This window comes from Amphiura filiformis, chromosome 3 (genome assembly GCF_039555335.1).
Source record: "Amphiura filiformis chromosome 3, Afil_fr2py, whole genome shotgun sequence".
Lineage (NCBI taxonomy): Eukaryota > Metazoa > Echinodermata > Ophiuroidea > Amphilepidida > Amphiuridae > Amphiura > Amphiura filiformis.
Genome location: NC_092630.1, coordinates 23,990,905 through 24,017,625, shown reverse-complemented (window position 1 = coordinate 24,017,625; position 26,721 = coordinate 23,990,905). Strand labels below are relative to the sequence as shown.

General features: G+C 36.6%; 1 protein-coding gene across 2 annotated transcripts; it reads left to right on the top strand.

The window, feature by feature from the left end:
* The first annotated feature begins 415 nt into the window (after nt 1–415).
* Nucleotides 416–23,263, top strand: LOC140148253 (transmembrane protein 43-like). 2 transcript variants are annotated; one of them, XM_072170147.1, is made up of 10 exons: nt 416–624; nt 4,002–4,178; nt 5,088–5,222; nt 8,261–8,405; nt 9,593–9,662; nt 10,861–11,047; nt 12,868–12,945; nt 13,951–14,052; nt 15,302–15,419; nt 19,032–23,263. In XM_072170147.1, the coding sequence occupies exons 1-10, from the start codon at nt 610–612 to the stop codon at nt 19,241–19,243; spliced, it is 1,239 nt and encodes a 412-aa protein (XP_072026248.1). In that variant the 5' UTR covers nt 416–609; the 3' UTR covers nt 19,244–23,263. The 2 variants fall into 2 exon arrangements, with proteins under 2 accessions (XP_072026248.1, XP_072026247.1); XM_072170146.1 differs by having other exon boundaries at nt 416–630.
* Nucleotides 23,264–26,721: the final 3,458 nt, after the last annotated feature.

The window sequence follows — 26,721 nt, the reverse complement described above, 5'->3', positions numbered from 1 at the left end:
CAATAACTGACCTGCGACCCCCCCCCCCTTATTTTGGTAACAAAAATTGATTTTTGAAGTCGATGATTTCCTACTGATGATTGTGATTGATAATCTCAAATAGAATGCAAAAAACAACAACCAGAGTTTCTTCTTCCTAAAATTTTTGAAACAGGTTGAATTTGATTTTTTTTTTCTTTAATTTTTGTTTGCTAAAGTTTTATTTCACCAAATTTGTCGCCTGTCGGTATTATTGCTATTTTGTTCAGAGATCTCTGGTACAGAAAAAAAAATTAAACAATTTCACAAATTTATTATGTGTGATCCCGCCGACGACACAGCCAAAACCAAATTGAAGAAATGGATTTGTCCACATGTAAAATTAGGAACTGAACGGTAATAACGGTCTGGCAACCTGTTTTGTTGTGACCCTGCCCTGGATTTTGTGGGTCACATTTTGTGCATGTGTGTTTTGCGGCTGCATTGCATGACGTGTTGCTAAATGTACTGTGTGTACATGTAAGCTTATGCATGTATGTACACAGATAGAAAAGTACATTGACAGTGAAGACTGAAGTCCGGATCTCAGGAAAGCGCAAGTTACTGCAGCTGTCAGATTGAGCCGTCAAAATGTACCGCTCTCGGGTACGGGTATGTCTTGAAGTTCAAGTTTAAGTTGGGATGAAGTTCAAAATAAAAACAAAAAAGTAGCCCTATTGAAAAAAGAAGATTACATATTTGCAATTTTTAATGTTTTGCCTAATCTAATGTAATAGGCTAATTGATTCCTTTTTTAGAAATTTAATTTTAAGAAATTATTGAACCGCACTAGACTATAGTAAATCTAGTTAGTAATCAAGAACCAAGACTCAAGTTATATCTGGTTCCATACAGCAATACGCAGTATTGCTGTCTGGTAAGCAGGTACGAATTGAGACGTTGTGAATTGAGACGTCGGAGCCGGTCAAACACAGAGGACTAGCCTACATCCCGTATCCTACTATCACTCAAACAAGCAAATCTCTTCACGAATTCACTCACCTTGCGATCCTACATCAGTTGAAACAAACATCTAAGTTTCCAAAAACAACTTTGTCATTCCTCAAAACTACAAGTAACTTCATTAATAAAAAATTGAAATCATACTATTACCCGTAATTGAAATTTTTTTCGATTTATGTGAACCAAAAGAACGCACGAGTCGAGTTCAGTTTACCAAAATGGTAGCTCCTGCCTCCTGGTCACCTCAGATATAGCGTCAGTATCAAGCTGCTTATTCAACGGTGGATCGGATTGGTTGAAATCAACGCCACGTTTTTGACCTTACAGGGGTCAGAGATATGCATATTCATGTATGAAAACAGCGATGCGGATATAGTATCATCACCGAGAACTGAGAATTGCGACATTTTCGATGTTTGTATCGGGAATTTCAGACACGGAGACTCGCGGAGATTTGAAAAATTCGTCAAAAGGTAACCAAAGGGTTGGGGATCGCATTTTTAACTATCACTAAATGTTTCGGAATTGAGGTCGGCTAAAAAGTAGACAGTTTCGGGGACTGTAATTGGTGTAGATGTCACATTTTGAACAGTGAGCGATAAGTGACCAATTTCATGCTCAGCACAAGTGACTATCTTTACACAGGGTAGAACCAAGTATACTTCGCGATCTTTACCGTCCAGCCAGCGCATACCATTTTGCTCAAGGTACTTTGCAAAAGGACTCTGCAAAACTAGTCCGACCTTGTAGTACATGTAGTAAGGAAGATCAAACCCTATCATAATCATTTGGACGTTTACAAATGTATATGAACACAGCTTTAATTTCAACAGCTGTATTTGATCCAACCGTGATCGTATACATGATCATGGCGCATTTCAAACTACAATGTAGGTAACCCAGGCAAACCTTAGTTAACACATTTGCTAGTCAGTCAAATTCGCCGACAATGTCAATGCATTTTTACATAGAAATTTAAAACAAGTGCCCGAAGAAAGAAACCTACATAAATATGTTTTCTATACTTCACTTGACCCAAATATATGATTTTTTATGGTGATAAGTCACCCGCACATGGAATTTTAGAGGGATTTGGATAGCATTTCCATTAAAAAAAGCTGCTATCATAATGAGACTTAAGATCTAGAAACAACCCCGAGATGCCGTTTTGTGGAATTTTGCTAGCTGAAACTTTTTGATGAAAGTCAATCTTTGACAAGATGTAACTTTGCTACGGAAAGTGCTATGAAAAAATGGTTTTCAGTTTTGGCTTTGTTTACTCAAGGGCTTTAATTTGATATATAAAATGATGCAGTTTGATGGCAAATTTAAATTCACCTATACTAAAATGCAGCAAACCTTTTACGAGCGCGACTACCGTGATGTTGCAAATTCGGCGCTAACAACGCGTACGGCGCACAGTTCATTCATAAATTTCCACTCAGCAACAATATATCGCCTTACCAGCCAATCAGAGACAAGTGCGTGCAACGCAGTATATACGCGATGTATCCTTACAATACGCGCTCGTCTAAGGTTTTCTGCATTTTAGTATAGCATACCTATACAATGTGAATGCAGTCAATGCACAACCTTTGATACAATGCTAACCAATCACGAGTGCGTTATCATGGTTAGATTCACTTTCTTGTTACTATTTATACTCACACACAGTCGCACACGCTGGCGTACATCGCACAGTGTAATTTACCCATTACCAACTTCAAAGTAATGCGCCATATTGCCTTACATGTATGATGTAGCTCCAAAGCTGCAACACCTATATTTATCCAACAGTCCAATATGTTGTAAAATCACTCGTGAACTTTCATGTTCATTTATTTTTCATATTCAAATTATTGTTAAATTATTCAAATGCTTATATTTACCCCATAACGTATTTGAGATTAAACATTGACTTTGTTGTATATTTTACACCCTGCTACGATGGTACACTCACTCAGTCAGCAGTATTAGTGTTTATGCATGCAGCGCGTGCATAGCTGAACCCCGTTCCCACACACACACACACACACACACAGCGGTCATGCGAAAGATGGATTTTTAATGTCACAAAAAACAAAAGATCCGCCAAATTTGCAAAGGATCCGCCTCACAAGCTTCAGCGCATTCAACGCTACGATAATACACAATGTTAATTTGAGATAGACAGTGACATTCATACCTACAAGCGTGGCAGGCGAGAACTTCACCATTACACCACGCTAACCGTGATACACAGTGGAGGAAATTTTAAGTATATATCATAAACATACTGTGCATTATTCATACAAAACATTCAAAAAACAGTACTTACAGTGAGGTTCACTGTCGAACCTCAACAGATTTAGACTGATAAAATAGTACTTAATAACATACGTACAGTTTTGGAATAATTTGAGACATTTTTGTGTTTACGTGTAAAACCAATGACAACGTCAAAATTCAGTCAATCTTTAAATATATGGAATCAAAAATTTGTGTTTTTGAATGATTCTGAATTTTATCAATGAAAATGCAGCGATGACGTCATTGGGTTAACGATTTTCCAACTGCTGATTGGTTGATTGCGTCAATGTCTGTGATCTGTGCATGCACGGTACGGTCCGTACAGAATGATTTTTCGTATGGGTAAAATACACTGTGCATCGCGGAATGTATGCAAAGATTCGTCATGCTATTGAAAGCTGTATTCATTCAATAGAGGCCGTCAGCCTTTTCCGCAGGATCCGCCATCTTGTGGGTACTGCCGTTTTGCATGTTTGCGTTAGACATTACGCCCCCGATTACGCGGAAGTCGCAGCGTGTGACTTTCACACCTCTTCAGTCAAGCGTCAACGCGGTGATCTTAGCAACAAGGTACTCCGTACCCACAAGATGGCGGCGTTGACGTCACAATGACTACCCTCTATTGGAATTCCCACTATAGATGCATTGTATTCTTGCAGAATTTTAGGTAATTGTACATGTATGTTTGAATACTAATTAATACTGTATCACTTATGATTTGCTTTTTACAGTACCCAGATGATCCTGGGATGCATAACGTGGGAGGTTTTCAAGATGGAGATAAATACACCAAAGTGAGCTACAAAGAGAACCCAAGTCTATTAGACCGCATATCACAGACTTTTGCAGGAGGGCTGTTGGGTCTTGGTATATTTGTCGTCTCATTCTTTATTCTATTCGCAAATGAGGTAAGTCATATAAGCAGGACCCAAGTCTGTTAGACCGCATATCAGAGACATTTGCAGGAGGGCTGTTGGGTCTTGGTATATTTGTGGTCTCATTCTTTATTCTATTTGCAAATGAGGTAAGTCATATAAGCAGGACCCAAGTCTGTTAGACCGCATATCCGAGTCGTTTGCAGGGTTGCTGTTGGGTCTTGGTATATTTGTCGTCTCATTCTTTATTCTATTCGCAAATGAGGTAAGTCATATAAGCAGGACCCAAGTCTGTTAGACCGCATATCAGAGACATTTGCAGGAGGGCTGTTGGGTCTTGGTATATTTGTGGTCTCATTCTTTATTCTATTTGCAAATGAGGTAAGTCATATAAGCAGGACCCAAGTCTGTTAGACCGCATATCAGAGACGTTTGCAGGAGGGCTGTTGGGTCTTGGTATATTTGTCGTCTCATTCTTTATTCTATTTGCAAATGAGGTAAGTCATATAAGCAGGACCCAAGTCTGTTAGACCGCATATCAGAGACGTTTGCAGGAGGGCTGTTGGGTCTTGGTATATTTGTTGTCTCGTTCTTTATTCTGTTCGCACATTGCTTGTAGAGACGACAATAGATGGACAAAGAGGTTAACGGAATGGCAGCCAAGAACATTTTTTGTACATCCCCCTCACCAGATATCCCTTCCTCTGGTCTCAAATTTACACAAATTTTTTTGTTTATTGATGTGCCCCTGATTTGATATTCATGTGTAAACTATCTACCCCCCCATCCCACTTACATTGTAACCCCATGATATGGTAACTTGCCATGCATGGCAAATCCCTGTTACAAAATTAGTCTCCTCATGTAAAAGTTTCTTACTAATATTATCCTGTTTTGCTGACTCTTTACCTCTACACCTTTGACCCTTTGTTGACATTTCAGGGTAGAGCAGTACAGACTGCCACAGCACTTGAAGAATGTTTGTCATTGGTGATTCCTGTGGAGAACAGTAACATGATATATCAAGAAAATAACAACAAACTGATCCATATTACGGGATATCTCAGAACAGACCAGGTGAGATCTATTTTGCAGTGTTGTAGTCGAGACCGGCCTATCCGAGACCGAGACCAAGACCGAGACCAGGCAGTCCGAGACAGATACCAAGACCGAGACCAGTTGGTCCGAGACCGAGACCATGACCGAGACCGGCAGGTCCGAGACCAAGACCGAGACCGGGCTTGAAAGTAATACCAATGAACAGCAGTGCACATAAACATTAAAATTTAAGGGGGTCAGTTGGGTCGGCTTTATTGAGACTTTTTGTGTGTGCGAAATACGCAAAAAATTCAATATCAGACTATTTTAGCCGTTAATGAAGATGTGTTTCGATTGTTCAAAATGTTGCAATTTTACCCTATTTGGGCCCAAGACACAGTTTTTTTGTGATAAAAGGAAGATACACAGGGCAAATCCTGCTTTATTTTTTCTTCTATTTTGATTTTTAGGGGGCACGTCACCCTTGCAAATATTTAGGGGGCGTGTCCTTCATCCCTGCTTCTGACGCCTATGTTATGAATGATAATTATCTCAGTGCCTGGCGTGTCCAGGATCTTTTCCTGCGGGGGGCTCAGAGGGGATTTCAGAGTTATGCGGGGGACATAATTATGGCTAAAATTGCCAAAAAATGGCTGATTTTACATGATTTTTAACAAAGTGTGGGGGGCTTCAGCAACGCTTTCCTAGCGTAGACATGTTGACAATAATTATCTGGTAACCCGTGCGAGTCCTTTTAAAATGCTATGAAGAAAAGCAAGAAGGGCTTCTGTGTCTGCTGGGATTAACTGTAATGTTGCTCCTTTTTGAATGATGTACATACGTATGATTATTTTGGGCAAATGCAAAGAAATATGATGCCTTGCTGAAAATAGATTTTTAACGGAGCTGTAATATAATCTAGGATTCTGGAGATCGAGTTTGTTTGTGATGAATTTATTATACGATATTTAATTAATAATTGGGCCAAATTATAAATAATTGAGTAGGTCTTGAGGTAAGAATGGGAATGTTATAAATTGGAGATTTAGTTTTAAATCTTAAATGATTCAATTTATGGAAACTGTTTGTGCAGAATTAACTTCTGTCAAATGACCAAAATGGTGCTATTTTACTGGTCTCGAAGCCGGTCTCGGACTGAGACCTCGAGACCAGGAGGGCCGAGACCAGCAGGTCCGAGACCGAGACCGAGACCAAGACCAGGCTTAGCTGGTCTCGAGACCTAGGCCGGTCTCGAGACCTACAACACTGCTATTTTGTGACTTTCTTCACAGGAAATTATTTGGTTTAATGTTTTGCACCGCCGTAATGCTAAACTCAGAGGTAATAAAACTAATGCTACAAACTACACTCAGAGATAACAATGGGTCTGCAGCGCGGTGAAGAAAAAAATAGCTTTTGATTATCACTTCTGCTCTGAAGATACATCCATTAGTCCCAAATGTTTATTCATTCATTCATTTCATTCGGCTCATTTCTCCATGTACTACCATTTGAAGCCAAAGTGGTAATGACATCTGGCAGTTAAAAGTTGTCGAAGTCCCCAACAGTTTTTGCACATAAGACAAGTAGGATGTTCTTTGCCTTCCAGGTCTTCTTTTACCATGTAATGGGGTGTAGAGAGCATACATGTATCTTCTGCATGGTTCATCTTCCTGTATCCTTAGGATATGTCCCAGGAATGGTAGTTGATAAGAGGCAGTGTGTTGGTGCTGGTATAGATAATTTTATAACTAACATGGTCAGTACGCGTGATGTTCAGCATTATCCTGTAACATGATGTACCAAAAGTGTAAATGTCCCAAGTTTAAATAATGAAACTGATGTTCCAATTGATGTCATTCACCCCCTCTAGATGTGCTCTTTGGTTCTGACACAAATATAGCATTAGTAGGCCTACGTACCATCTTTATCCTCATTTGTATTTTTTAAGAAGATGCAATAATACTGATGCTACTCATTGCCCTCTGAGATGCCACAGGATCTACTATATGGGGTGGGGCAAAAATGCATACCTTTTTTAATATCCCTTCTGAACATTCTACAATAGCCATTGGTTCCAAACTTGGGCAAATGAATAGTTTTGATTCAAGCCCATATCCACCCAAAGCCATTGGGGAAACCACATACTATATGTTACTGCACGGTGATGTGCATGAGTTCATATGCACACAGATCCTGGAATTGTGGTATGCAGAAGACATAACAATTATGCACTGCCAGCCGGGGTGATCAGCTGGTTGTAGTGTAAGAGATTCTCGAACAAGACTAACAAATGAAAGATAACTAGAGATGTGCGCACTGATGCCATTCATCCCCTTGTACCTGACACGAATATAAACTTAATGCACACATCATTATTATCATCTTCATCATGTACAAATTACCAAGATATTTTGATAATATTTTCATTAATATGAAGTCTATCCACAATTATGATACAAGAGGTAAAAATGATTATCGGGCTGAGGTCCATCGACTTAATAATGTTTTGTCACTTGGCCCTAGGCTGTGGAATAGCTGACCAAAGGAAGTCAAAGAAGCAAATTGCATCTCCAAATTCAAAACTGGTATTATTAGAATCATTAAAGGTGATCACTAACTCTTGATTATCGCATACATGTAATATTTCTGTTTATACTCTATTGTACAAGTTACTGAAGTTGTTACTTATAAACACTTTAAAAAAATTTTGCATTAATTTGCCTGGTTAATGTATATAAGTGATATTCAAGATGGGTTCCGTGTTGTCTTGTTTCTGTTTTTTACTGATTTTTTCTTTCTTGTGTAAATATCTAAACTTATATATTATTTAATGTAAAGGTTATGCATTGTCTTTCAGGCCTTTGGCTTTGTAATGCATCTACCTCATCACATCATTATTTTTCACATTGTTTATCTCTGTTATGCTGATTATGTATGTATTGATGATGATGAAAAATAAAATGAATGAATGAATGAATGAATGAATCATTAGTATTTGAAAGAAAATGATAACAATCATGTGTAAGCTTTGACTAGGCCTAAAATGTAAAACTCTATTATTGTTTCTATTACAGGCATTGAAAGATGGAATGACAGGCGTAGAGATTCAAGCCGTGAAACTGAGAAGAGAAGTAGAAATGTATCAATGGGTGGAACATAAGAGAACCAGAGAAATCAAGGAAAATAAACAGACTAAAATAGAAACAGATTTTATGTATAGTAAGTGGCATTGATAAATCAGACACTCACTAACCTGATGAACCTGGCACTTGTTCTTTTAATTACTCAAGGTAGCTCAATCAATCGCTTGCTAAACTGTGTAATTAATCAATCAATCCATCTATCCATTAGATAATTGATCTAGCAATCAATAAATCAATTAATCAATTAATTAACCACTCTTATACATTTACTCGTTCTTACTTGTTTGCTTCTCAATGCAACTCGGAATACTCGCTCAAATCAATTGATTTGGTTTGCTCACAATTTCGTAATCAACACAGAAAAAAAATTTCTGCATTGTTTTTCTAGAGAAAAATGTAAAAAATAAATAATGTGATTAAAAAAAATGCTTCTTTCACCTGGGCCAATTATTGTCAACATTCTCACGTGTGATTGTGGAATTCTGCACATGTTGCATTATTTCAGTCGAGTTTGTTATAAATGGAAGTTCTAACCTTTATTTTCGATTCTATTACCTCCACGACCTCCACGACCCATTATTCAAAATCGCGCACTGTGATTTGTTGAAACGCGTCACGTGAGAGCCCATTATTCTGCAATAATGGGTGGCGCCGTAACACATTCTACACACACAGCATCACGCAGTTACGCGTGCAATATTTCCAGCGATACTGGCGCTGTCACTTCTGGCGTCGCGCTCCACCTTGAAGTAAACAACTTAAAATATTTGTGCCAAAAATGATATTTTCTCTTTAAATCGCACTATTTTCTGGTAATAGAATAGAAATAAAGGGTGCAGCATTATCCTTTACACACAAATAATGTGTCCTCGGCAGTAAAAAGCGTTAAAAAATTATTTACGTTTTACTGCCTCGACACATTATTTGGTGTAAAGATAAAGCATTACCCTTTATTTCTTAAGTAACAAGCAGCATCTTGTCAATTTTGCTGTACTAGTGCATAGCGGTAGCTAGGAGTTCAGATTCTGGTTTACCAACAGGTACCAATATACGGAAGTGAACTATTGTGTTGTAAGCCTTCCGAATTATGAACTTTCCAGATTTTTTTTCTTGGACCTGTTTTTCATCCTGAAACTGGTATGATGTATCTGTAATTGATAATTTGTACTAAATCAGATCATCAGATCAGACTATCAACTACATCAGCTATTTGCACCAAAAATTAAAGAAGTAAACTGTTTTTCCATGTGTTTTGTTTTTCAGCTAAAGAATGGAAAAATAATCTTATTAGTAGTGACTTATTTGATAATCCTCATAGGCATCAAAATCAAAGGTGAGCATCAACATATATGTGACACGATCTGGTCCATCGGGGCCAAAGGCGTCAAATTTGAAACTGAGATAAAGGTAAAAATATGGAGTAAAAAAACAATAAAATACATTAGAAAATAGGCATAAAAAAACTTCATAACTTTAGAACCAAGTATACTAGACCTTTGGTATTTTCAGTCAATGATAGCCTATTGTATGTATGTATAATGTAATAAATACAGTAACTCAATTTTCAAAAATGCCTCCTTTGGCCCCCATGGACCAGATCGTGTCACATATGTAATGTCTTTGTGTTTATAAGTTGCAGTTAATTGAATGTCTGTACATAATGATAAGCTATTGTTTAAATATGGGCAGTTTGGAAGTATATTTAGCGAAGTTTTTGCCTCCAAAAAGTGTATTTGCAACAAGAAAATGACTTATGGAGTCACTTATAGAAAATCTGGAAGGATAATTCCAGAGGATGTCAGAAAAGTAAGTAATAAGACACCTCTACATAAAGATGTTGGTGTAATTCAGAGAGAGAGTACACATGTACAGTCCAACTTCCCATATCCCAACCTCTTTTATTTGCTGTCTTAGTGTAAGGTCAAAATTGATTGTTGCTAGGTCAACTGGTTTACGCTATTTGTGTTCGGAACCATGATCAAATAGCTCACCACACAAAGTCAATGGTTTGCTAACAGGTGTGCAAACCAAGTTTGAACCAGTAACTAAGATATGATGTATTCACTACAACAGGGAATAATTATGGATCTCTCTGTTATGAATTGTGTGAATTTCACAGGAAAACAGGTTTTTAATACTTTGACACCTTAATTTCATGCAGTGGCGGCACTACGGGCATTTTCCCCCAAATATTTTTCTACCCCCCCCCCCCCCCCCACAGTTTGCCCCTCCCCCACTTTTGAAACAAAAACCCCAAATCACACAAATTTCCACTTTTTGCAACAATTTTGTGCAAAATTGGTTGATTGCCCCGAAATACACTTTGCCCCCCCCTCCCCCATGCACCCCAAAAAAATCCTGGTGCCGCCACTGATTTCATGCTTTGAAGTTTTGAAGTAGTCAGAAGGATATTTATTTTGGAAATTGTTTAACCTGTATTTCCTCTGCTGTTAGGGAGCCATGAATTTGTTGCGATCTTATACAAAACCTGTGATTAATATTTAGTTTGTTGTTTTTCGATAATATTACAGAGAATTTCCTATAAAACCAACTACATACGTAGCAGTCCACACCTATGTAGGATCCTACTATTTGAAGGAAGGTTTAAAAGCCAAGATAGAAGAGTTTATTTCCTACACACCCAAAACAAACCCGCCGGATCCTAACATCAAATATGTGGATGGGAGGTTTTACACAGGGATGCCTAGAACACCACAGGTATGTGTCTATGATGGGGCAAAGTTGAAATTAAAGGGATAAACAGTAGTTTGTCAAATCAGAACATCCTAGAATTCATCAAAATTCATACAATAGAAGGATGTCTGTACTTTAATTATCCTGGGATTGAGGCTGTCAAATTCAGAAACCATAATTCAATCATTTTTCACCATTGTTCATCACAGATTAACAATGATGTGTCTGTGTTGTCTGCTTGGTTTACTTTGCGAAACCACACAGACGCGCTGGACACAAGTTGTTAATCGGTGATGAACAATGGTGAAACAAGATTGAATCCCTTTCAACAACGAAAACAAGCTAAAGATTGTCTAATTCACAGGATTGTTTCATGAGGAATGTCCAGTTCAGTCTCAACCCGGGCACTCAATATTACACAGGCATGAGAATTTTCAGTTTAAAAACTGAATTCAGTTTTTTTTATAGTCAAAATTTCCGCAACTTTATTTAATTTCAGCCTGTTTTTGGTACTTTTTGCCCAATTTCACGCGCATTTTCAGTTTTTTTCAGTTTTTTTTAGGAAAGTGCAGTCTCATGCCTGATTACAAGAAGATTCATGATTTTTCTGTTGATAACACAGCAAAAGAACTACAGAATAAAAGTGTACTGTTGAGCCGCTTCCTCCAAATTAATGAAAACAACATGTAGCACACACAAGTTCCAGGCATGGCAAATTGTATGCGATAATGCGAATACACGCTTCTATTAACTTGCATTCGCGTATATGCAATTGGCAAAGTGTGGATTAATCACAGATTAACAACGGTTGACTCCTGTACATAGGTATAGGAAGAGTTGTTGAACTATATTTCAACCATAGAATTAAAAGGAGAGCCAGGACTCGACCGCCATCTTGAGACAGGCATGGAGCAAATTTAAAATTCTGTGATGTCAACAACTCTTCCTATACTTCTGTACAGGAGCCAAACATTGTTAATCCATGATGAATCCACACTTTTCCAGTAGAGTATACGTGAATGCAAGATACATGTTATACGTGAGCGCATAAAATTTGTCATGCCTGGAACTTGTGTACGTATACACACTTACATGTTGAATTCACTATTTTGGAGGTAGCAGCTAAAGATTGCCATTTTATTCTGTAGTTTTATCACTGATATCAATAGAGAAATCAGCAATCTTCTTGTAAGGTTGTGCAGCAATGACTAACAGACATTCCTCATGAAATAATTATGTAAATTAGACAATATTTAGCTTTTTTGTTTGGTTGTTGAAAGGGATTCAATCATGTTTCACCGTTGTTTATCACAGTTTAACAACTCCCGTCCGGCGCTTTTGGATGGTTTACTTCGCTCGGTAATTCCGTTAAAGTAAACCACATTAAGTTAAACGGTGATGAACAATGGTGAAATATGATTGAATCCCTAAACGTACACTAGCAGGTGCTGCTGGGGATAGCAAGTTATTTGTAATATTTTATGAAATAGACTTGTGATCAAATTTGCCTATAATTGGTCAGTCGTTTGGCGTAGGCCTACAGAAAATATTTTCTATTTATGAAAGACCATATTTGGATATGATTGTGAAAGCACGGCCTGCATTAGTTGTTAAAAATCATCTGGCAATGTATTGCACTCTTCTGAACAGCTGCATGTGACCTGATGACTTGGTGCCAATATTCCAATTGACCTTGTTGCTTTAGGTTGTCCCAAAATTAGACAGGGCTGATAGGAATTGATTTCTGGGTTTCCCCATGGGATTCTGACCCCATGTGACCCCTCTGATGGGCACAAAGATGAATAAGAAGTATGACTTCAAATTGTGGGTGTTTGTTTTTTCAGGTTGGTGATGCAAGGATAACTTATAGCTATGCTGGGTTAAGTGGACCCCAGACCTACCATCTAGGACCACCCAATATAGTAAGTGGTATCAGTCAATTAAAGTAAATCAAGGCTGTTTTATTGATCATTTTGTTATATCACATTTCTTATTGTTATTCCAATTACCATATCTCCTCGAATAAACGCCCCCGGGGGTGTTGCATTTTCCAAACGGGAGCATTTATTAGAGGTCATTTTAGCACGACAATTCCCGTTAAAATCATTAGGTACCGTAAGCTTAAAAGTCACGCTAAAATGACGAACTATGAACTAGAAACACTGACTTTTGGTTCACTTCCGGGTTTCCGATGCAGATTTTCGCCAATTATTGATGCTATTATCGACCATGTGAGCAACTTGGTAAGCTTACTACACAAGATAGCATGGAAATATCAGCATTTTTGAAACATCGTGGTTGAAAAAAGTGGTGGGGGCATTTATTTGAGGGGGGGCGACTATTCGAGGAAATATGGTATACATTAATCCTTTGTGAACAAGTGAACATAAATTCTGTAATCTCATTGGTCAAACCATCTTATGTAAATAAGGTTACCATAGTCCACAAACAATCAGTAATTGCAGCAATATGCCTTAACCCCCTGAGCACTAGTACCTGCCGATCTAACATTGCTTCTGATTGGTCAATTACATGATATCTTCACTTTAATCACCAATCAGAATGGAGCTTTGCAAATAATTCACCCCAATTTTTTTGTGTGGTGAAATTATTCTAACAATGTTACTGATTGGTCCAATTGATAATGAAAACTTCTTTTTGGCCAATCGGCAGGTAGTTCTCATGGGGTTAAATGATATCGCAAAACCTGGAAGTGAACTGGAAATCATTGATCTTAAGTTCATAGTTTGTCTTATTGGTGTGATTTTTAAGCTTACCTAACAATTTTTTTCAGGAATTTATCGTTGTCAAAAAGACCTCTAATAAACGCCCCCTATTTCGAAAATGTCATGCCCTGGGGTGTTTAATAGAGTAAATACAGTAATATATCTTGTTTTTGACTTTGTCATCTTGGCCATTCTTTTTAGGTGAGCATCATAGCAAAGCAGTCTGGGTCACAGCTGACCAAGTACCAAACCCAATCAGAAATGGCAATAGAACTGCTTCACTATGGTGAAAAAACAGCAGACGTAAGTTATTATAGTTAAAGCCCTGGGGCACCCGACTTTGGAAGTGATAGGCATGTGCGGACAGCAGTTCGAAACTAGGGGTCTCTCATTGAGAGCCTAGACACCAAAAAAGGGGGGTCTTTCAGTGAGAAGGTCACAAAATCTGACCAAAAAAGGGGGTCATTCAGTGAGAATGTGAAAAATTTTGGGTCAAGATATAAAAGTTGATCAGGCATGAGAATTTTCAGTTTAAAAACTGAATTCAGTTTTTTATAGTCAAAATTTACGCAACTTTATTTAATTTCAGCCTGTTTTTGGTACTTTTTGACCAATTTCACGCACATTTTCAGTTTTTCAGTTTTTTTTAGGAAAGTGCAGTCTCATGCCTGGTTGATACAAAATTGTCAAAAATTAGAAAAAATGTGAAAATTTTTGAGAGTGTTTGTGTCTGCATTTACTTCTAATTCCAGAAAAATAGAGAACTATTTTTTTTTAATTAAAAAATATATTACCGCCAAATGAAACATAGCTTCATCCGAATCTTTTTCTTAGTTCTAACTAGTAATAAAAGTCAGATTTTATTATTTTTGTAATTTGATGGAAAATGTAGTCATAAAAGACTTGATACCTAAGACTTTGCACAATTCCAAGCATTCAAAATCTTGAGTATACGCTAAGAGCTATCTCATAATTTGAATTTTTTATGTTATTTTGATAATTGGTTATGAAAAAGTTCGCCTTAGTACAAGTCTTTGGGTTTATTGTCACAGCATACGAAAAATGCCCTAAAGCGTATGTTTTTGGCCCTTATTTTCAAAATTTTGACAACTGTTAAAATTTGACTTTCATTGTTTCATTTGGCAAACGAGGATAATATGTTTTTAATCCAAAAAATTTAGCACTGTATTTTTCTGGAGTAGGTGTAGGTGTTTAGGAATGTGGGTGTGGATTTACATAGGTCTGTAAGTGTGTGAGTTTGTATTTGCATCTGTGTCTGTGGGTTAATTTGCCCTGTTTCTCTGTACAAGTCACTTTCTCTTCCCCCAAATCTTGTGATATTGAATGCTCAGTGCCAGAAGTGGGTAAGTGCAATAGCTGCCCTGTGAACATTTGGCAATTTACACACAGTACTGCTAGTATATTGTACTCATCTAGTCATCTACACATAGGAGCTACACATGGCAGCCATTGCACTTACCCACTTCCAGCACTGAGCACTCGATATGTGTTCATTCATCTTTGCACTTATCGATTTATTCTTATCTTGTAGGAAATGGTCCAGGATGAGGTAGATGCAAACACTGCATTAACATGGCTGCTAAGAGCAGGAGGCTGGTTCATGATGTTTATGGGTCTATATCTAATGACAAATATAATCAACAGATTAGGTAGGTTTTGTAAAACACAGTCTGTGTTTTAGATAGAAAGTGAACTTATGTAAACTTTGAGCAACTATATTACGGATACAGGTGGCTGTACAAACATGTGTTATTGTAAGACCTATCTATTGTCAACAAAAAAAACCCGTCATTTAGAGGTATTATGCCTGTAGATGGAATTGTACAATGGAATTGGTAAAAGTGTATGTAGAATTGGTAAAAACTGAATGTGACACGATCTGGTCCATGGGGCCAAGGCGGCAAATTTGAAACTGAGAAAAAGGTAAAAATATGGAGTACAAAAAGCAATAAAATACATAAGAAAATAGACATCTAAAAATGTCATAACTTTAGAACCAAGTATACTAGACCTTATTTAGTTTTTCAGTAAATGATAGCCTATTGTATGTATAATGTAATAATTACAGTAACTCAATTGTCAAAAATACCTCCTTTGGCCCCCATGGACCAGATTGTGTCACATATGTAGAATTGGTAAAAACTGAATGTACCTATTTCCATGAAATGGTGGACAGATCTCAAAAAAATGAAATTGCTTCAAGGAATGATTTTTTCTGCTTAAATCACTCCAAATACATGCAAGTATTCAGGAAAAAAATTTCAAGCCATTTGGTTATTGTTTACTTTGAAAAAAAAGCGTTTTTACTTATTGTGCGCTTTAAAGGACGAAAATGTTGCACTTTTTATGATTTTAGCAATTGGCTGTAAAAAAAGTATTAGATTCCATCTAATTTTAAAATATGTTTGGATTAAATAAGTATGGCAATTGGTCTTTGAGAATCCATAAGTAAAATGTTAATATAACCCATCATACACTTGTGTCAGTACATGGTTGAAGGTTACACATAGCCTCATGTAACACGTGTTACTGAAACAGACTATTATAAATTTATTTTGCTTAATATATGGTTTCCATTGATACCACTTAGAATTTTCCTCCTCCTAGTAAGGCCTTATGTAAAATTCCTATCCACTACTTCACAGCGGGCTGTCAAAAACTGTCACGCGTGTTACTTGTAATGCGTGTTACCAGTGAAACGCATGTTGCCGTATTCCATACAATGCTAACAATGACTGTAAAGCCCGCTTTTACCACTGTAATTTGAATTGAGGACAGTGCTACTGTGCATTAACATCCTTTTCACTGTTGGTAACCCACGCTTTAGATAGGGTGGGTTTGAAGGGTCCACAAAATGCTTAAAAGGGTGGGTTTGAAAAATGTCTGGTCCAAATATAAAGCGTGGTCACTGATAAATTGACAATAAACTGACAATTGCAATTTCAAAGCTTACTGTAATTTCCAATTGAATGACACTAAATGCAGTGGCGTAGATTTCTTTTTGACATTGGGGGGGATGGAGTTTGAAAAAAATTCTCGAAGTATAGTCAATCCAGCACCTTTTAGCGACATAATAAGTTTATGTTACAAATGCGGCATAAAAGCCGCTTGTAAAATTTGTATTTTGGGGGCTAAAATGAGCAAATATGAGGTTAATTTGATCAGAAACCCATTATCAGGCGTCAACATTGGGGGGGATGATTGTATGGACCATCCCCCCCTTGCAAAATATTGGGGGGGATTTATCCCCCCCGGGATCTACGCCTATGACTAAATGAAACACACAAAAAAATCTTGAAATCCCATTCTGTTTGGCCATTTAAACTTATGTAATTCTCTTTGGATGCATATCTGCACCTCCTGGACCACCATAACCACTTATCTATGATCAGTAACCACGCTTAGAAAAGGTGGGTTTCGGAGTTTTGGTATAAAGGGTATAAAATAAAAAGGGTGGGTTTGAAATAAAAAGGGTGGATTTGTATCACCACTGCCAACTATGAACTTTTATGTTGAGGGCATGCATTTCATAGAGATTGTGGATGGCCAAGCGGTGGCATCCATCACCACAGAAGCCGCAGACCAAGATGAGGATGTTGATGATGGTAATATGGAGAGTATTGATGGAGTGGAGCCTCTTCCAGAAGATGTACCAGATTGCTCAACTGATGAGTCACGGAAAGATACCTTGAGACAATCTAACACTAGTGTAAATCATGACAAAATATATGTCGGAAGCTGTTTTTTTGTTGAATACGATGGAGCATATTTCCCTGCTGGTGAATTGTTGGAAGAAGGGGATAAAGGTGACTTTTTAATTTCAGTAATGCATAGTGCTGGAAAGAATTGGAAGTGGCCAAGTGAAAAAGACATCACATTTTATTGTAGGGAGAAGATAATTAGGGAACTTGGGGAACCACAGGGGTGGAATTTCGGCGAGAGTCCGAGAGTCGACTCTCGCAGAGACTCCCGTAAAAGTCCTATTGCGAGAGTCCATGTGGACTCCCGCTGGAAATTATCGGCTCAGCGAACTTACCTTTTTCCATGTTTACAACAAGAGCAGTTTCCGATTTTAATCAATACTACCAATTAGTCAATAGCTGCAATGACATATGGAAGTGAGAGTATGATGACACATATATTAAAAACTTAACTTTGTCAGTTTATTTGTTAGTTTGTTTGTTTAAATGCATTTTACGTAGGCCTACATGTAATACCTTTTGGACTCCCGCAAGATTGTACAACGAGAATCTATTTACGAGAATCCATGGACTCTCGCAAAACTCTCTTGCGAGAATCCACTTGGACTCCTGTGGCACTTTACGAAATTCCACCCCTGGAACCAGTGGTAGTAAATAACTGGGGACACTACAAATTTCATGACCTGTAACTTGGTGTAAGAAAGAAAAGTTGGTATTGGGTCTAAACTATACTGTTGTTATCAACTGAAATGATGTTAACTGGGATTGGTTAATAATTTCAGCATGTTTTTACTTTACAACTGAAGTAGTGTATCATCAATGTTTGGAAATGTTGAAAAATGTATTATTATGTTGGTCTTATTTGGCCGGACAAAATGTAATGCGTGTTACCGTAACGCGTGTTACCGACTCTTTTACTATTTACTAAAAAAGTTTAACCTGCACTGTTGTTATAAATAAATTATATTAAACCTCAGCACAATACTTGATTACAGTAGAAAGAAATTGTTTGCAGACTTGTTAGTTTGAGGACAAAGTTGAGAATAAGTTTGTGGGTTTTTCTGCTTGTCCACCGAGTGTAATGCGTGTTACCGACATTCGCAGTACTACCTCATTCACATGAGTTGATCTTTCACCTTTGTGTGAACATGAGAATTAAGCCTTAGGTGGTAGGTGTTAAAATACAAAAGATGGATACAAAATTCAAAATACTATTTTAACTAGAGACTGCATGCACTAAAGTGTAACGCGTGTTACCGTGGAAATGCCCATATGTGACCATCCACCACAAAGGCCTAGGGGCTGTAATGTCAGCAGAAATAGTTGTTGTAGGCAGTATTTAAATATTTGTATAATGACAAAACACCTACTGTGTGGAGTGGATTTCAATTTCATTGTGTGGTGCTGCTGTGGTAAAACATTGCAGCTTCAAAACAATAATATAGTGTACAATGTATGATGCGTTTTGTACGGTACATAGCGCTTCACTTTGATCATAACAAATGTCACGTTTACTTTTAAGGACTAACAGGTTTTGTTTCATTTCTTTTTTTCTTGCAGTAAGTTGGATACCTCTAGTACGTACCTTAGTCAGTTTCGGTCTCACAGTCTTCAATCTCACAGTGTCGTTCACGTTATCGCTAATCACCATATCTCTAGGTTGGTTTTACTACCGTCCACTCATGGCCATAGCTCTGATTGCAGTAGCTTTGACGCCGTCAATCATCACGTATATTCGCGGTCAGAGGAAATCGGAGGACAACAGGGTGTAATGTAAAAAGGGAAATGAAGTGAGTTTGTGGTTTTTAGTTTTGTCTGATTTTATTGCTGCTTTTACCATATTTTTGTTTTATGTAACTTTTGTATCTCTTCTGAGTTAATCCTTGCAATTTTTTTTTTCATTTTGAATTATCCTAATAACTCTTTGCGTCAATAATAACCTAATAATAATAATAACGCATCAATCATTTTAATTTTAATACTTTTTTTAACCTTTATGTTAGGATCAATGTGACCCAATCTGATCCACTCAGGCCAAAGTCGGAAATTTTGAAAATTGAGTTACTACCATTACTAACTTGCTCAGTACATACAATTACTGATGTTGAATCCCTGGGTCCAGGGCTGTAGCTTGCAGAAATTGAGTGCCGGGTGGCAATTTACAGAATTTGCTTGATATTTCAACAACAGTGGACACTTTAAGGATAAATTTGGTAAAATGCACATGTTTTTTAGTTTAAGCGGTGGGCTCTAGCATCAAATTGAACCTTCAGTGGTGGCCTCAGTGGTGGCCTCAGTGGCAGCGTGAGAAATTTTTTCTGGGGGGAATGGGGGGCAGAGCCTCCAACTGGGGGGCATTTTCACCCCTCCTTTCAATTTTTTTTGGGGGGCAGATCTTCAGTCTGGGGGGTATTTGCCCCCTCATTCCCCTTGTAGCGCTGCCACTGGGTGGCCTCCAAAAGTGAGTGGTGGGCTCCACCGCTCACTGCCTGGGTCTCTCTTGGATACTTGGTGTCCATTTTCTTATGTTCTTTATTGTTTTTTCTCTTCACTTTTTGCCGTCTATCTCAGTTTTATTATTGCTGACTTTAGCCTGATCAGACCAGATCTGGTCACAAATGATATCAGACAAAGGGAAGTGAAACTCAAAAACAAAAGAAGGAAACTTTCTTTTGACAAAAGATTTGAGAGGATCAATTTTTAGTTTCATATAATCATAAGTAATTACATCATGGCATGAAATTCATATATGAAATAGCAACTATTTAGGGGCATTTCATGATTCACAGCCTCATCCCTCACTTTTCTAAAAAAAAGGAAATTTTGTACCATTGGAAACCTCTGAGTGCATAATATTTGTGTGCAAAAAGTTATTGCTGATACATTCGCTTGGCAAAAATATCATCAAATTTGTATGTATTTTCTGTTTACAGTGCAAAATTATAAACCATGTGACCTATGGACTGGAGCTTACACATAAACATGCATAACTCGCAAGCTCAAAGTCAAAATCAACTGAAATTTTGGGAATGAGCTTTTTTCTTGGATATTAACTGAAACATCCTTAAAAAGGAGGATATTAGAATCATGAAATACTCCTTAAAGTCTTGGCTACAATGTAGAAAATAAGTGGTATTGTAATAGTGGACCTTCTCTCGCGAATTATTCTTTATACCACTTTTACGGTACTCTATAAGATGTCTATCCTATTTTTTTTCACAGGATTAACATGAAGCAGTAGTCCAAATGAACTAATTTTTTGTATTGGAGAGATTCTTAATATTAACATCATTAACTTACAACACACAATAAGCATTTATTTACACAGATGGCTATTCAAAGCCAAGAAATGCAATAAACAGTCAAGGGAAGGTTGCAATGTACAGTATTATAAGGTCTACCTTTCTAAGATTATACAAAATGTAACCTTTGTTTTGTACATGTATGTCATATCATAAGAATGTAACCTTTACATTTCATTCCCAGTAGTTTCTCGATTTTTAATGGGGTATGGATATGCAGATGGGACACCGAAAATGTACCCCCACCCTACCCGAAAAGATACCCGAATTTATGCTAATCCTATGGATTTTTAAATTACTTTTGTTTCAAATTAGATATAATTTGCCAAATTCTGTAAAATTATTACAAACAAAAAAAAAATTTGAAGAATTTTTCTAAAATTTGGACCCCAAATCTAAACCTAAGATCTTGAAAATACATCCCAAATCTGCCACACATTTCTGTACCACTGACCTTTCCGCTAATAAAAGACCCCTCAAATTAATTTCAGTCTTTCATATTTGGCAATAAAGTACTCACATTGTTGGCCTTTTTTCTGATTGATCTTCTGCATACTGGAGACATATTATTTTGTGTAAAAACTAAAAATATTATTTATAAATTTGATAATGTTCTGAGAACATTTCACACTATTAGGGTATATATTGCTCTGTATATTTTTGTACTCCGTAGTATTAACTTATTTTTAAATAGTGCAGTACTAATTTAATTGTTTGAGGGTCTTGAGTTTTATTTGTGAAATAGTAAGACACAGACTAGATGTGCAGGTATTTAATTTTATTGTATTTACTTAAAATCTATGCATATTTGAAGAAATCAGTGCAAAGCAGCAAGATATGTTTACTGTAACACTGCAGTATATTCTGCATGAATAAAGTACCGTATTCATTCCTTTAACCGCCCATGCCCCGCACACCCAGCAATATTACTACACATGATCCTTATATATGCAGGATCCATGCATGCAACTATACGCTGGCGAAGTGACGTAGTTAATCGGATTAACTACCATAACAATGGATGAATACAATTTTGACTATATCGCCCCACACTACAACGTTCAAGCGGTACCGATGCATTGAACCATAGATGTCAGAGAAATGCTAATCACTTGCACCTGTAAGATTAGTCTCTTTTGAATCTATGATTGCTGACATACACAGGTGATGAGTGCAATCTGCTCTAGTGCAGAGCGATCTATTCAAAAATTGTATTCATCTATTGCTATGGTAGTTATCCGATTATGACGTCACTTCACCAGCGTGTTCGTGTATCAAACACAGAATCCACCCAAATGACTTTGTTAAGCGCCCTGGGTGAGTAATGGAATGAATACGGTACCAATTTGAACATGACCCACAACCAAAGTGAGGGTAGATTTCAAAAATACAAGGTGACCTGACCACAATATGCACAAGATGTTATCTTTAATTTGAGATATCAGCAAAGATTCTTGAGTAATAATTACTATAGGATAAGCTACACGTTTGCACAAATGAAGTCAGTTACATACTCGATGTGCAACCATGCATGTGGTGGTATGTCTTGTGTAAGAGATTGACTTGTGTAAGAGGTGATGCTTATTTTTGTTATTTCTGTTTAAAAAATCTAAATGGTGAAAAATTACAAATATTTGGACACATCTTTTCATTACTTTCATGTTTTGAAAAACCAAGTAGTTAAGGTGTTGGCTCAAAATGCTAGGAAAATATTTGAGCAAATGCCCCTATATCAACTAGAAAGGGTCCGAATATATGGCAGTCGATGTGCGCCATCTTGGACAAATTAGGGGTACCAAACTGCCCAGCAACTCTCAATCAAAAGATAAATTCATTATTGAAGTAGTAGGCACAATGTTGCCATGCACACGTATGTAAATTTTAGGCTAAAGCTTTTTTACAGTACCAAACTAGGTAGCAACTGTCACTCAAACCGCTGATGGGTCAATTAAACTGGCGTAAAGTGACTTCGCTTTTTATACAGGGATTGAATACGAGTGTTACGGCCCTGATATCAATGACGGCAAATGATGTAAAAATTGCCATGTTATATGAAAGAAAACTGATGGAAGGTACAGATTCAAAATTGCACTTTTCATTTTTGTCAACGTTGAACATATTCACCGTCGTGCATGCACTTGATTGAGTAAAGTCATTGTCATGTAAGCCACTCATGATGCGTACAAATCAGTGGTGCCTGCTATGTAGCTGTGTGACATTTATTTTGTTTAAATCTTGAGCATATACTTCTAGCATTTACTAAATTGTACAATGTATTTTGATTTTGTAGCTTTAAGAGAAATTATTTTTTTTAGAAATTCTGTCAGTACTTTACCTAGCAGCCTTATTTGTTAGCCACCATTTTATATTATGACTATTTATGACACGATCTGGTCCATGGGGCCAAAGGAGGCATTTTTTTAAATCGAGTTACTGTAATTGTTACATTATACATACAATAGGCTATCATTAACTGAAAACACCAAAGGTCTGGCATACTTGGTTCTAAAGTTTTTTGATGCCTATTTTCTAATGTATTCTGTTGTTTTTTACTCCATATTTTTACCTTTATCTCGGTTTCAAATTTGCCACCTTTGGCCCCCATGGACCAGATCGTATCACATTTATTATTTTAATTTTTTTTTTTAATATTGGATATTATCAATAAATCATAAAGAGCAAGAAATTATTTTGCATATTATTTAAGAAATAAATCATGAATTTGCTAACAATTTTCTTTTGTAATAAAAACAATGAAATTGGACATTTCATATCTATTGTAGCTTGAAAATTTATTTTCTCATTTCAAAGGTGCCTTACATGTACAATGTATGTATCAGCTTTTTGCAAAATCTATCTAGCACGTGAAGTGCTTCTAGGCGATTCACTGTGTATTTTTATATACCCTGGATGCAATATCCTGCTGGACAATGCGAGACAGACAATTGTGATACATCGTTTGTCTGGCATTGTCTTCCACTCTTCTAAGATGGAGCATTTCGGTCATTTCCCTTATTTTAAAAATTGATACAACAATGACTGAAAAAAGCAACGTAAACAACCTCCAGAGTTTGGTTATGTATTTATTTTACATTTTGCACCACATCAACTTGGATTATATACACATGTAGACACACACACAAACATCAAAATATATTACACATATTTAGCTTTGGATGGAATTTTTGGAAGCAGGAATCTTTGGAATCAGTGATACCATACATTGTAATGGATCTTTTAGTAGAAAATCTATCGATCAGAGATAAGGATACCGGAATGTTTACAGGTTAGGGTTTGGTCTATGGATATATATTTAAAGTTGTTTTCTTTAAACTTCCGTGGTCGGGGTACGCGCTGGTGAATTGCGATCGCGTAAAACAGACAACCAATGGGTCAACCGACTTGTTGTCAAGTGCATTGATCAGCCAATCAGCGTGACTGCTTATTTTTTCTGTGTGTACGCTCGTAGACGCTTGGCGCACAGCTCGGACCACGGAAGTTTAAAGAAATTAACTTTAAGGTAAGCTCCTCTCCACAACATGTATCTGTATTACTACATTTCTGAGATTTGACAACCTTATTAAGATAAGATTAGATTGTTCTGGTTTATGTATGTATGGAAAGTCTTTTACATACATTGTGCATCAGCTAAATTTTTTTTAACATAATTTGTATCAATATAAAATATTTTTTCCTAAAATATGTTCTATTTCAATCAAAGGTTTTCCCCCCTCATTCCTCAATAGATATGTTGCCTGATATTCCCAAGCCATAACAAATGACTACATACTGCTTTGTGTAATTACTACAATTTTTCGGATTACGACTTTTCATGTGCGCAAGAAGAGACCTCTAAATTCCTATTCACAGATACTGTATAAAAGGTAAACGAAAAGTTTTCATAGTAAAATTCCAAGGAAAACTTGTTAGTTTTCTGTACAGTTTCGGCAATCTTATGATTCTTATCTATTGCTTTTCTCAATGGTGAATGCCAATAGATCCTTTATTGGATGGAATGACATTATCGGATGCTGATGCCCGCTGGATCAAGATTAGATGTTTCTTGTGTTGTCCATTGCAAGAATTTTTTTTGGATCATCCCACGTTTTCTTTGCTGGCATGTTCTGCAATTGGTGATTTCATTTCAATTGACTTGAGTACTTGCGCGTCACCCTGGTGAAATTTTGGGTTATCAATTTTTAGTCACAGCAATGACCAATAATTGTTCCAGAGGGTGTTGTCATCCAATGACATCATAACATCCAACAAAGGATCTATTGGCATTCACATTAACAACAAGCAAGTTTTTCTTGGAATTTAACTATGAAGACTTATAAATCTGAATTCCTGATGATTATCTTCAATAATGTATAAAAGGTAATAAGGTAGCTGCAGATCAGTAGGAAAGCAAATTATTGCATATTTGCATAGATTTTTGCTTTACTTGATTTGTTCATCATAGATAAGTTTGCATAATACACACACACTGATATTATAGAACTTTTTTATCAAGGTTATAAAAAGGTATTGCATAGCATTAAGTCATAATTACATAATTACATTAATCACAAAACAGAATGGCAGAATCGCATATCTAGAAAAAAGATACGATTATGTTTGTCCAATTAATACATTGTAATACACTGATATCCAAAATAAAGTTAGCTGACCAGGTCTATTTTATCTTTTCATGTGATTAGGCTTAAAAAAAAACAAATTTGTTATGTCTGAAAGCCCATGGCAGTTTCAAAAACAAATGCTAAATACTAAATTTTGAATTGAGATGTCATTTTCGAAGTACATAAGCATAAAATTGTAGTTGATTTACACAATTGAAGTACAAATATCAATTGCGAATATCAAATCAAGTAACTTTTCTTTCAAATTTGACTCATAATTTCATGATTTTACGGCAATAAACTAAAAAAATAAAAAAGGAAATAAAAAATGAATTTGCCTTTTCAGCTGACATGGAGACGCTAAGAAAAAACTAACGCATGTGGTGGCTTTAAGACATAACAATTTTTTAGCCTTACAAGCATAGTCTATTACTTGAATGTTAAGGAGTGTGTTCAACTTTTGGTTGACCCAGTCTTTGGTAGTAAGTGTGTACGTTTCCCCTCGAGTTTGGTCATGATGTAGGTACTTATTTGGCTTGTCATAGTATTGAATATACGCCAACATAATATTGCAGAGCGTATATAGGGTGTATCAAAATGATTGGTAGTACCCATTGATATCCAGTGAGCATGGCCAAAACTGCCACATCAAAATGCAGCATATTAACATCCACCTAATTTGTACATTTATGTCATAAAACTATAAATTTAGTCATTTCAAGCATAGACTCTGAATGTTTCAATGAATTTCATTAGACGACAAAGCCTGATGGGTACCAATCATTTTGATGCCGCTTGTACACAAGCATAGAAGGGTGGTTTTGGTAGCATTCTTTCTTGAAGACCCCGTGGGCATTAGTAACATCACCGCTTTTGGCGGGTTATTCTTTTTCTACCACACAAAAACATTACATTGCCAGACATCAAAATAGCCTAAATTGTATATCTCAATAAAATTCTTCACCTTGACCACAGTGAAACCTCCTTGAGATAAAAAGGTGGCCTATTCTTGTCAAAAAGCTTGTTCCACTAAAAAAAGTAAAAAAAAAAAAAAACACCTAAGAAACCGCATTAGGTTTTTAACTTGGGAAGGGCTTTGAGACAAACAATTAAATTAAGATGGCCTTACCAAATTACCCAGGAATTACATTACTGAATTCTCCATTTTTTCCAGGCCTACTTACAAGAAGGTAATACCTGAATACATGTAGCTACAACTTTTGCTGTCAAAATAAACTGTTTTGCAAATTCAATTCATACTATGATACATTGTCTAATTTACAATTAACATAATTAAGTATGTGTTTACTGCTAATACATACATCACAT

Coding starts and splice junctions, on each gene's coding strand:
- LOC140148253 (XM_072170146.1), top strand. CDS start 610: ATGTACCGCTCTCGGGTACGG. Junction 5,223..8,260: donor GATATCTCAGAACAGACCAG/GTGAGATCTATT, acceptor TTTCTATTACAG/GCATTGAAAGATGGAATGAC. Junction 8,406..9,592: donor AGAAACAGATTTTATGTATA/GTAAGTGGCATT, acceptor TTTGTTTTTCAG/CTAAAGAATGGAAAAATAAT.